An 11,813-nucleotide genomic window follows, 5' to 3' on the forward strand; every position below is an offset into this window, starting at 1 on the left:
TTTTTTTTTTTTTTTTTTTTTTTTTTTTAAGAAAATGTATTTTTTTAAGAAAATGTATTTTTCTTAAGAAAATGTATTTTTCTTAAGAAAATATATTTTTTTAAGAAAATGTATTCTTTTATTTGAAAAATATTTTATATATTAGTAAACAGATATGTTATTAGAATATCCATCAATATTTATTATTTCTTAAGTATGATATAAAATATTTTTTCTTTCAGTGCACTACAGATGCATATATATGCGTTCTACGCATATTTATGTGCTTGAATTTATGTGCTTCATACTCTCAACACAAGCAACTGTTATAAACTGTAATAGACACTTATATTCAAGTTCCTTTACATATTTTAGCGACGGTAATAAAGGGTAAAGCAGCTAAGTGTTTGGACGATATTTTCGGTTGCGATTACAGAAGTGATTACTCGTCACAGAAAGAAAAATTATTGCTGTCACACACATGTGAGGTCTCTCGTGAAATATTAATGCGTCACATGTCTGGTAGTGAACGTGTTAACACTAGAACTACTAAAGCGGTCAAAGTTAACTAAATTATATATGTGTATAAAATTAAATTATATTAAATTATATCAAAATGAGTAAATTGTAATTTATCAAAATTATTCAAAGTTGTAACGATTTATTTTATACTTTTAATCGACGTTGGATACAACTAAAAAACTAAAAAAAACATTTTCCTCTTAAGTTGCGCATTTCTTAAAAGCTGTCATTTTGACCTCTCTGGTGAAAATAATTCGTTAACCATCGATAGTTCTGATGTTAAACGCGACGTCGTGGCTAATGCTGACCTTGTAAATTTCGAATTCACCTTGTGTATGTGTTTTCACTCTTCGGAATACAAACGACTCACATACAAATAAATAATTGAACATAAGGACAGATAACACACGTGATCCGCGCGTGGCACACTATTTCACGCGTTACATATGTTTCGTCCGGCAAAACGTTGAAAGGAACAGAATATCGAGAAATTTCTGTCCCTTACCGTGCGTGCACGCATTAATAACAGAATTGGTGCGAGTAAATGACACTAGCGCGGCTGACAAACGCCTGAGCAAATATCGTTGTATGGACTGTCACAGTAGACGATTGTAATGTATCCAAGCTACGCGCGAATAACAACAAAAGAAAACTTCTCGCTGTTTCGCCTCTCTCGCAGGCTTGCCGAAGCAAATGTGTATAGACCTAAATGCCGACTCTCTTCTCTATTCTATGCGTCTACGAGGTAGCCACTCGTAACCACTCCTAACCTGTCCTAACATGACCCTAACCTAACTCACGTACAATTGTCTCAAATATCAGTCTCAAATAATCAGTCTGTTCCCAACCAAATTAACACGTTCGTTGCAATGAGTCGCACATGTGACTCTTGGATTCTTTCGAGGCGCGCTTGGAAACGATAATTTCACTATGCACAATTAATAATTCGCGTTGTATTGATTAAAATCACTCGTAAATAACACAGATGGATTTTTGAAGCCATCAACGAGGGTATTAAAATTCAGTCAAATTGCGAGCTGTGCTTATATGTACTATTCCTAGTGTAAGATTTGGCCTTGATAGCAGGAGTTCTCATGTTGTTTTCTCGTTTAAATTTATATACATTGTCAGCAACTATATATGAAGAAATTCGTGTAGATTGCACATATTTATCACAATTTACAACTAAATGCAGAAAAATTGAATAATTGAATGCTCAATTCCCGGTGAATACAGTATAAAACACTTCGACGAACGGAAACAGAACGAGCAGAGAATTTAAATCTAATTTTCAACTAGTTCAAAGCACAATATTGCATAATCTTTGATTTAATTTTTGAGCTTTTAAACAATTTGATTAGATGTATACATAACCGCCGAAAGTACCTTTTTGAGCCTAATGTCTAATTCATAGTCAGGCCTTATATTATAGTAAAACCTCCTTAAGTTCACCTTCAGATGCTCTGTAGCCAATAAAATAATTCGTAGAGCATTTGAAGATAAATTTAAAGAGGCATTAAATATAAGGTCTGACTATATATGAATACGGGTATAAGTGTTGGCAACTGATATTCACATTAAGGATATTCGGAAAGAGCGATTCTCGTATCTTCTTATAGCTTCGCAGATGTCAAATCCCTATCTTACATCTAAATTCGTACTAAGCCTAGGATAATTTTCAAGAAATGTTGCCAACTATATCATTTTCCTACACTAGCTTATCTTAATCTAACTTCTCTAACTTGTCTACTTCCAGTTAACAAGATGAATTTACAACGATTCTAAACCCCCAACATCTCAAATCGACAAATTGTTTTAAAAAGAAGTGACATTTGCGCTGAAACACATTTAATTTACAATTAAGAACGTTAACTATCGCAATGAGAACTTATATTTTTCGTGCGTCAAAAAAGATTGAACAGCTGAGATCAATTGCGAGAGATAAGATTTCCCTTATCTACGGCCGCTTTCGAAGGTGCAAACGGAAATTTCGCGATTCCCCTCTTAAATCATCCTACGACGTGCTCATCAACGTTGCGGCTGCACTTTCTGCACGCAAGATAAAATCGGTGTACCCACGTTCAGGCATATGCGGAGAGCAAGAATAGAAAGTGCAAGTAAAGCGAACCTCTTGTCTCCCCTCGCGTAGCGGCTATTCATACTTGAACGTTGCAACAATCGCCACTGTCATTCTTATTGTCTCGAGCGAGCGAACGAACGCAGGGAACAAGCAAACGTAGAGCGGTTTCGCATGTCTGTAGCATCGATCTGAACTCAGCGGAATTACAGCGGCTTCAAAGACGCCTCGAGAGAATCGCGCGGACGCTGAAGTTTGCTGTTAGAGAAGAATTTATCGCGCGACTTTTTCCCTAGCGAACGAGACGAATCTTACAACAAGATTTCAGCTCTCACACGAGGTCTGCTCTTTTCAACTGCACTCTCTGCACTCCTTCGCAGAGTTTTCCTCTTTCCTTGCTCTCCTGATAACCTGCGTTATTTTACGCGCGCGGAAAATGTGATTTAATGCAGCTGTTTCTTAAATAAAAGACGCACAGGTTCGCGATCTTCCGCACATAGAGACGGCCACCTTGCTGTGACAGGTTTACCGACGAAGGATCCCGCGTAAGCTTCGAAAGTGCAGTGCGGAGGGCGCACCGATCACAATCGCAGCTTTCACTGCGATTCGGAGAAGGATCGAAAAATTTCGTCTTCCTTTTCTTCTAGAGTCGACGATTGTGCAACGCGGAGACAAAACGGGAAACGCATATTAAATGACGGCACGCGAAATCCTAGACGACGTGGCGCAATTGTTAACTTTGGGACGCGATAATCGCCACGTTCAGGGCACGCGAGATTTAAACGACCGCTCGTAACGTCACGGTAATCCCCGGCGTTTCCGGTAATCCGCGGCATTTCCGGTAATCTCCAACGTTAGCCTCGTGAAGAAAAAATTGATTGACGCTTTCATTTTAACACCGGTTCGTTCAGATTAATAACAAGCCAGAGGAGATCTTAGAAATCGAAAAATGACACGAGACATAAAACGTAACTAACCAAAACTAGATGGATCTTTTTCCTATTTCGACATATCAATAGACGCAATATTGCATGCTTACATATCGTTGTGGCTGAGTTCCTATTTAAAATTCCTTCAGTCTCGACTCTTGGCTTTAACGTTACGAACGAACGTACGATCGATCGAACGCTAATTAACGCCTCGAGCTACAGCTCTAGCGCGAAAAACAAAGCTTAACGACGAACAAACAAATAACTTCGAGATAAGCGATATCGGTGAGATTTGTGGTGGTGCTTGAGGTTCTTGCGGACAGAGAACACGCGCAAACTCGCTGAAACGACCTGTATGTCGTTACACACATGTATATATAAGCACACAATCCAACGCACCAGTGGCTGCAAAAAAGCAAAGGGAAGAAGAAAAGAAAACGTCCCACACCCACCGCCTTCTCCTCCTCCTCACGCGCCTACGTGACTGTTGCTGAGCTAACCTAAAATTTCGATCTGTCCGTCTGTTCATCGCGAGCTTCGAAATCGCGGTGGTTTTTCCCCCGATCGACTCGCGCGACACGATCAAGTTCGTGAACGGGGATCGAGAATCGTCGTGTCGCGATCGCGAACAATGGATCACCATTTCCACGTCGCGGTGCGCGACAGCGCAGCAACGTGCCCGGCGCCTTGATAGAAGGCGGCCATGTTAAACGACGACGGTGGCGGTGGCGTCGTCGTCGTCGCCGAAACCCGTTGTACGTAGCGTGACGACGGGCGAGAATGCCGGAGCTCCGACGAATTTGACGCACCTCAACGACGAATGTCGTCGTCGCGGAATCGATCCTCATGTCGCTCCGATTCTTGCTCGATCGACGAGATGAAAACGCGCGAGTCGCGACCATGGCGTCGTAAGGTTCATTTTCCCGTGGCCACCGGCGCCGGAAAACGAACCCGTGACGATTGCCGTGCACCGCCTGCGACCGTCGTTCTCGACGGCGGCCACGTATTTTTACGTTGACACCGCCGCCGAAGCCGCCGTCGCAACGCCACACCCTTCTCGAGCCGCGCGATACATAATCGATCCCTGAGCCGAACGAACACGGCCGTTTCTCCGCTTTGCTATTGACTTTGCCGTGTCGCGCGACACACGCCCCGTGAACGAGACCGTTCTGTCTCTCTCTCTCTCTCTCTCTCTTTCTCTCGTCATCGTCATCATCGCCGGCTACGACGAGGGCACTCGCGTGTGCACGAGTCGATCGATTCTTCGCGCACCTCTCCGGGGGATCGCCGGCGAGAGAGCGAAACATGTCCGCCGCCTGTGAGCGAGCGGCTCATAGGCATCGTCTCCCGCGGACTCGGTCTGTCTCTCTCCTCCTCATGCGCACGACGGCAACCGAGATTTACGTCCGTCGCCGGTGTAATATCGCGAGGGACGACGACGGCGAGGACGAGCACGTCGCTCAAGCGACGATAACGCACCGCGCTGCGCCGCGACAGAACGAACGAACGAACGAACGACCGGCCGGCCGGCATCTACGTGGCACCGTATTTCGGGGTTAGAAAGTAGCCGACGACGTGCACGCCGTACAGGCCAACTTACTCGACCGAACCGGTTCGTGTTGGAGCCGAACGAGCTCGAGCGAACCGCGCGCGACGGACGATCTTGCCGAAGCATCTGTCCTCTCTCTTTCCTTTTCGCTCTTTCTCTCTCGCTCGCTTGCTCGCTCGCACTCTTTCTCTCTCTCGCTCTCCATATCTCTTCCTCTCTCTCGTACGCGCACTGACAAAGCACGTTTTACGCGTTTTACCAAAGAACCTCTTTATTCCCCGCTACTCCGTTTCGCGCACTTTCGCTTTTATCAAAGAAAGACTGCTACCACGTCTCTACTGAGTGTGCTCGGCTTCTCCACGTTCTCTATCGACTCCGTTTCTCCCTCATTCTCGCTTTCTCGCGCTCACTCACTTACTCTCACTCTCTCGCTCGCTCACGCTCTCTCACTCTCTCATTCTCCTGCCTGCGCTCTCTCTATCTCTCTCCCGTTTCTCGGTATTCTTTTAGTGTACTACTCACTTCGAAGCCATCGGATTTCGCCCACACGTTGCCATCGTGTCCGGCAATCGCCGCTTTGGTAACACACCTAGACGCGAGCAGCTGCTTATCAACGTAATCCTGCCAGCTCATTTTTGAACACAAGGGGAGAAGAGAGGACGACCGAAACTGTTCACTACGCCGCACAAGACGAACGCAACCCGTCACCAACTGACTCGTCTCGCGACTACCGATACGCGCTGAAACGCCGGTCGTTCTACCACCCTCCCTTCCTCTCAACTCCTACCCGCCCCTTCCTTCGCCGCCATCATAGAGCCGACCGTCGCCACTCCACCTACCTGATATTTCTAGAATTACTAGCGGTAGCTACTAGGGAAATGTAGACAATCGTTTAAATCGATTATCGAAAAGTCTAGGAGATTCTTTGCTATTTTATTTCAATTAGTGAGAATTTCACGCTAATAGAACCAGCGGCTCGATGCCTGTTTTCGTACTGATTTGCTTGCAGGATGGAAATACTCTGTTCTGATTGATGCATTTCTATAGGAACTGCGTGTCAACAAACGCATCGTCATCAACATGCAAATCCGAATAATTTTTCTCTCATTACCTGATACATGTTATGTTTTACTTCTTACGTTTTATATCGTGGACTACTGTCTTTAAGATTTATTTAACAGTTTTTAGCTTACAGCTTACGACTTAGAGATAAAATATTTTCTAAAAACGAGGTTGTAGACCAGCACTAATGGTTCCTGCACACAGGACGCGGTAATGCTTGCCGCGCGGCAGAAGTTTGCACGACAGCCAATCAATATGCTGCTTTCCGTAATAACCTTCTAGCTCTTGCAGAAAAACAACATATTGATTGGCTGTCGCGCGGACTTCAGCTGCGCGGCAAGCATTACCGCGTCCGCGTGTGTGCAGGAGCCATTGGTTGCGTTCAGCAGAGAAAGTTGCTTTGCAACTGTTGTAAAATTCGTGAATCTGATTGGAGTATGCTCTTAATTTTAGTTAAATCCAAGAGCATATACCAATCAGATTCACGAATTTTACAACAGTTGCAAAGCAGCTTTCTCTGCTGAACGCAGCCATTACGTATAAGCAACTATTTTAAGAATAGGGTCCCTGGAAGTTAGTTGCATTGCTTTGTACCCATGTAAAACAGAAAGAAACCAGGGCTGCGTTCCGAAATTCACTGTCAGTGCTGAAATTCTATAGTATACATAACATGAACTATAGATTTTCAGTACTGACAGTGAATTTTAGAACGCAACCCAGAGGGTCGATCATAATAGCTTCTGCACACAGGACATGGTAATGTTTGCCGCGCGGCGGAAGTCCGCGCGACAGTCAATCAATATGTTGTTTTTCCGCAAGAGCTAGAAGGTTATTACGGAAAGCAGCATATTAATTGACTGTCGCGCGAACTTCCGCCACGCGGCAAGCATTACCGCATTTTGTATGCAGGAGCCATAAATCTTTTTCCCTAGTGTGAATTGTAAAAAAAAATTTATTTCTATTTTTTTAAATAGAATGGAATAACGAAAATATTTCGATCAAAATCGATTTCGAATTCCGTGTTCATTCATTACATTCGGCTGCAGTATAGATGAGATTTTGTCATGGATGTTTTAACATTTACTAGATCGAGAGTTACTAAATATTCTGGAGCAGACCTATTTGTTTTTAGAAATACGTATACCATAAAGGCTTATCTACAATAGCTATAAGAATATGGCTGTAAGGCTGTAACGTGGCTGTCAGCGAATGAAAATAATTCATTTCGCATCTTACAGCTTTACAGCCATATTCTTACAGAAATTGTAGGCGAGCCTTAACAGGTTACCCGAAAAAACGATAACGATATTCCAACGGGTCACTGACAACTCGGACCACTTATCGTCTGTCAAATTAAAAAACCTTTTAAAATTTTGTGTCCACGATACTAGAAATCGGCCCGAGATCTAGATCCGAGAAAAAAGCAACCAATCCATTTGCAACTTTTACGGAAAGACAACAGTTTTATTGGTTACACGTTTCTCAAATCGAGATCTCGTTCCAATTTCTAGCATCGTGACACAAGCCCTAATGGCTCCTGCACACAGGACGCGGTAATACTTGCCGCGTGGCGGAAGTCCGTGCGACAGCCAAACAATATGTTGTTTTCCGTAAGAGCTGGAAGGTTATTACGGAAAGCAGCATATTGATTGGCTGTCGTTCGAACTTCCGCCGCGCGGCAAGCATTACCGTGTCCTGTGTGCAGGAGCCATAAGGAGTTAACCCACTCTGGTTATTCAGCCTACGTTTATTAGTCGAACAAGTATTTATAAATTTTATGATTGGTTAGTACAGACTTGTGACGTCGTTAATCGCTCTCGGAGCGATTAACCTAGGGCCAGTCGAACACGCTAATAAGTTAAAGTAAAACAAATATACTTTTTTTCACTATAACTTATCACACTTAGGCTGCGTTCCGAAATGCACTGCCAGTACTGAAAATCTATAGTTCATGTTACGTATATTATAGGATTTTAGTACTGGCAGTGAATTTCGGAACGCAGCCTTAGTGCAGGGATGCAGAGGAAAAGACAAACCTCAGTCTGTTCTTTTCTTAGTCTGCACTGCTGAACTGGTGCAATAAGTTAAAGTGAGACAAGTATATAGGTCTGTTCTTTCGCTCTGCACTGCTACACTGGTGCAATAAGTTAGAGCGAAACAAATATATATTTGTCTCACTCTAACTTGTTACATCAGTGTAGCAGTGCGGAGCGAAAGAACAGACCTTATGTTTTCTCTCTCTAACTTATTGCACCAGTTTAGCAGTGCAGCTGAAAAGAACAGACCACCTATTGAGAAAGAGAGAATTGTCCCACGTGCACACATATATCTATAGGTTTTCAAAAAATAAAGTTATGGAGAATTTAAAATAATTTATTTGTCATTAAGTATTTGCGTTACGTAAAAGCTGCTAAAAATGCAAGTTTCCGCTCCGAATAATATAAAAATTTATAATCTAAGCGCTGGGAAGTCTCTCCCTGAGGTAAGAGAGGTCATCATTAATATTACGTTTATTGTTTTAGGTTATATTTTTTTAAATGTATATTTTTTATATTTTTCAGTGGTTATCTGAACGAAAACGAAGAAGTTTAGTAAAAAAGAATGTCGGTAAGGATTATCAATATAAGTAAAAGTAACATATAATTTACTTTATTTATCTTAGAAAAAAATCATTTAGATCCAGTAATATGGCAACTTTAGTTTTATGCCTCAAAAAGATGTTTGAGATTATATTTAACATTATGATTACTTGCTAATAGACATACGACGGCGCATCGAACTTATTCAAGACTTCAGCATGCCTGGTGTGAGTACATCCATTAGAGTTTCTAAAGATAGACAGTATATCCTTGCGACAGGAATTTACAAACCACGTGTAAAATGCTTTGATGTACAAAACTTGTCATTGAAGTTTGAGAGATGCTTTGATTCTGATGTGGTCACTTTTGAGATATTATCAGATGATTATAGTAAAGTAAGTATGAATATTATAAAACTATTAAAATTACATAGAACAATAGGATTGAAATAATTTTATTAAAAAACTTCTATTTTGTCCTAGTTAATATTTTTACATTATGATCGCAATATTGAAATTCATGCTGCTCAAGGAAAATATTACAAGCTTAGAATGCCACGCTTTGGAAGAGACCTGAAATATCATTATCCCTCATGTGATATTTTCATTGTAGGCGATAGGTCAGTTCTAAAATCTATATGATTTTATATATATTTGTTATAATTATTATTTATATATTAATGTGAAATTTCTATCATGTTTGAGTATATCTATTGAGTATATCTATGGATAAATGAGTACATAGAATATATTAATATATGAGTATATATTCAAAATATATATAGACACATAATTATTATAATATATTGTTGCAGTAATGAAATATACAGAATAAATCTCGAACGTGGTCAATTTTTGCAATCATTTGAGACGGAAGCAACTTCAGTAAACAAATGTGAAATAAATTCGTTGCATCATCTACTTGTAGTTGGCACACAGGAAGGAAAAGTTGAAGCTTGGGATCCAAGGATGAGGAATAGAGTTGGAGTGTTGGACTGTGCTCAACATTGTATTACCCAGGACAAGTAGGATACGAGAATAAAATCCATCTGTTAAAAGTGATTTATCATAAAATTTATCTTTTTACTTTTTACTTTTTAGGTTTGAAACAGTTCCAGCAATCACAGCTTTAAAGTTTCAAGGAGGCTTGAATTTAGGAGTTGGTACATCGACAGGACAAATAATGCTGTATGATATAAGATCCAGTAAACCATTTTTGATGAAGGACCATATGTATGGTTTGCCAATCAAAAATATAGAATTTCATGAAAAAATGGATCTTGTTTACTCTATGGACAGTTCTATTGTAAAAATATGGGAAAAGAACAGTGTAAGTAAAACCAATAAGATACTTTGTTCTTTTCACATATTTGTAAAAATAAAAATACAAGCCACAATGCAAGATTTATTTTTTAATTAGAATCTTGTAGATGAATTGTTATACATTTTTTTTCTAGGGCAAAATTTACACTTCTATAGAAGCTCAGCACGATTTCAACGATTTGTGTGTTATACCAAACACCGGTATGCTCATGATAGCTAATGAAACGATAAAGATGCAGACATATTATATTCCTAGTCTTGGACCTGCCCCGTACTGGTGTAGTTTCCTCGATAATCTCACGGAGGAATTGGAGGAACTGAACTACGATATTATCTACGATGATTATAAATTTGTTACTGAAAAGGAATTAGATGAATTAGGTCTTTTGCATCTAAAAGGCAGCAATCTGCTCAGGGCTTACATGCATGGATATTTCATGGATATTCGATTATACAGAAAAGCAAGAGATGTGATGAAACCATTCGAATTCGAGGAATACAAGAAGAGAAGAATTCGAGAGAAGATTAAGGAGGAGTGTGTTAATAGAGTACAGGTATTTTACTTAATTTTGACTAATTTTACATACACTATGTTTTATTAAAATATTTGAACGTGTAATATATTGAAACTCAACATCCTTATAATATGCTCACTTTAATAAACAGATACAAAAATTACCAAGTGTGAATCAAGAGTTAGCATTGAAATTAATGGACAACGCGAACAATAAAAATCGCAAGAAACAGGTGTCTTCTAATCTATTGAAGGACGAGCGATTCAAGGCTCTCTTCAGCAATCCTGATTTCCAAGTTGATAAAAATTCTGAAGAATTTGCTCTATTGAATCCTGTTATTTCTCAACTCGACAAAAATAAAGCTAAGGCGTTGAAACGACGACTAGTACAAGAGGAAGAAGAAGAAGAGAAACAGGATAATTCTTATGAGAATGAAACACAAGGTAACGAGGAATATTGTAAATATCATTTCTTCCTCGAAAAATCTGTATATGTAAAAAAATTCACGTTGAATCGATTTTCTCTTAAAGGCAATAGCTCAGACGAGAGTTTCATACATGATAGCTCTGATAGCTCGGACGACGAGAAGCCGTGGGCTAAAGAAGTGCGAAAGAATTATCGCTTAATAAGAAAAAACGAGAGAGAGAAAGAACAAGAGAATAGTGGGGAGGAGGATAATAACCCGGCCGCGAAAAACGAATCGAGACTAGACAAAATTAAAAATGATGTGACGTTTGAAGAGGGCGAGTCAACAGCGAGGCGAAACAAGTAAATAATAATTTTACTTTGACTTATTGTGCATTTATATTTCGGATATTATTTACATTAACATTATTTAATTGTGCGGTAACGTTTCGCAGAACATCGTTCGCGGAGAGACTGAAGAACGAAGAGATGTATGATGTCAAAGTGTCCGGCTCACACGGTTGTCGAGAAATGACTTTTACCGTCGGCAAGGTACGTCTATTGATTTGATCGCTTATTACAAGAAAGTGTTTTCGTATGTTCTTCATCTTAAAATTTTATATCTTCTTTAACTTTCGCAGAGAAAACGACCTATGGAAGTGAAACGTCACAGAAAAGAGTTTAAGCACTTGTTACGGCCGGCAAAGAATATTTTTAGGAAGAAACGTTAATTTGTGTTATCACTGGATTTTTGTATCGTATACTGTTAAGTATATTTTTTAAATAATATATATGTACAGAAAAGTAACTTTTTATTGCACTTATTCTCTCTCTCTCTCTCTCTCTCTCTCTCTCTCTCTCTCTCTCTCTCTCT

At 40.2% G+C, this 11,813-nt stretch overlaps 2 protein-coding genes across 2 annotated transcripts in view; one reads left to right on the forward strand and one right to left on the reverse strand.

The window, feature by feature from the left end:
- Positions 1-5,811, reverse strand: part of LOC116845559 (profilin) — a 27,157-nt gene extending 21,346 nt beyond the window's left edge. Inside the window, exon 1 of the mRNA XM_032818345.1 lies at positions 5,579-5,811. Coding sequence (XP_032674236.1) covers positions 5,579-5,689 — 111 coding nt within the window. The 5' untranslated portion in view covers positions 5,690-5,811. The remainder of the gene's footprint in view (positions 1-5,578) is intronic.
- A 2,572-nt stretch (positions 5,812-8,383) lies between these two features.
- LOC116845579 (nucleolar protein 10) overlaps positions 8,384-11,813 on the forward strand; it is a 7,216-nt gene continuing 3,786 nt past the window's right edge. Inside the window, exons 1-10 of the mRNA XM_032818411.1 lie at positions 8,384-8,600; positions 8,680-8,725; positions 8,878-9,092; positions 9,180-9,316; positions 9,512-9,721; positions 9,798-10,026; positions 10,154-10,573; positions 10,686-10,977; positions 11,065-11,302; positions 11,395-11,491. Coding sequence (XP_032674302.1) covers positions 8,535-8,600; positions 8,680-8,725; positions 8,878-9,092; positions 9,180-9,316; positions 9,512-9,721; positions 9,798-10,026; positions 10,154-10,573; positions 10,686-10,977; positions 11,065-11,302; positions 11,395-11,491 — 1,950 coding nt within the window. The 5' untranslated portion in view covers positions 8,384-8,534. The remainder of the gene's footprint in view (positions 8,601-8,679; positions 8,726-8,877; positions 9,093-9,179; positions 9,317-9,511; positions 9,722-9,797; positions 10,027-10,153; positions 10,574-10,685; positions 10,978-11,064; positions 11,303-11,394; positions 11,492-11,813) is intronic.

This window comes from Odontomachus brunneus, unplaced genomic scaffold (assembly GCF_010583005.1).
Source record: "Odontomachus brunneus isolate Ranch 3 - 2012 unplaced genomic scaffold, Obru_v1 Obru_scaffold_053, whole genome shotgun sequence".
NCBI lineage: Eukaryota > Metazoa > Arthropoda > Insecta > Hymenoptera > Formicidae > Odontomachus > Odontomachus brunneus.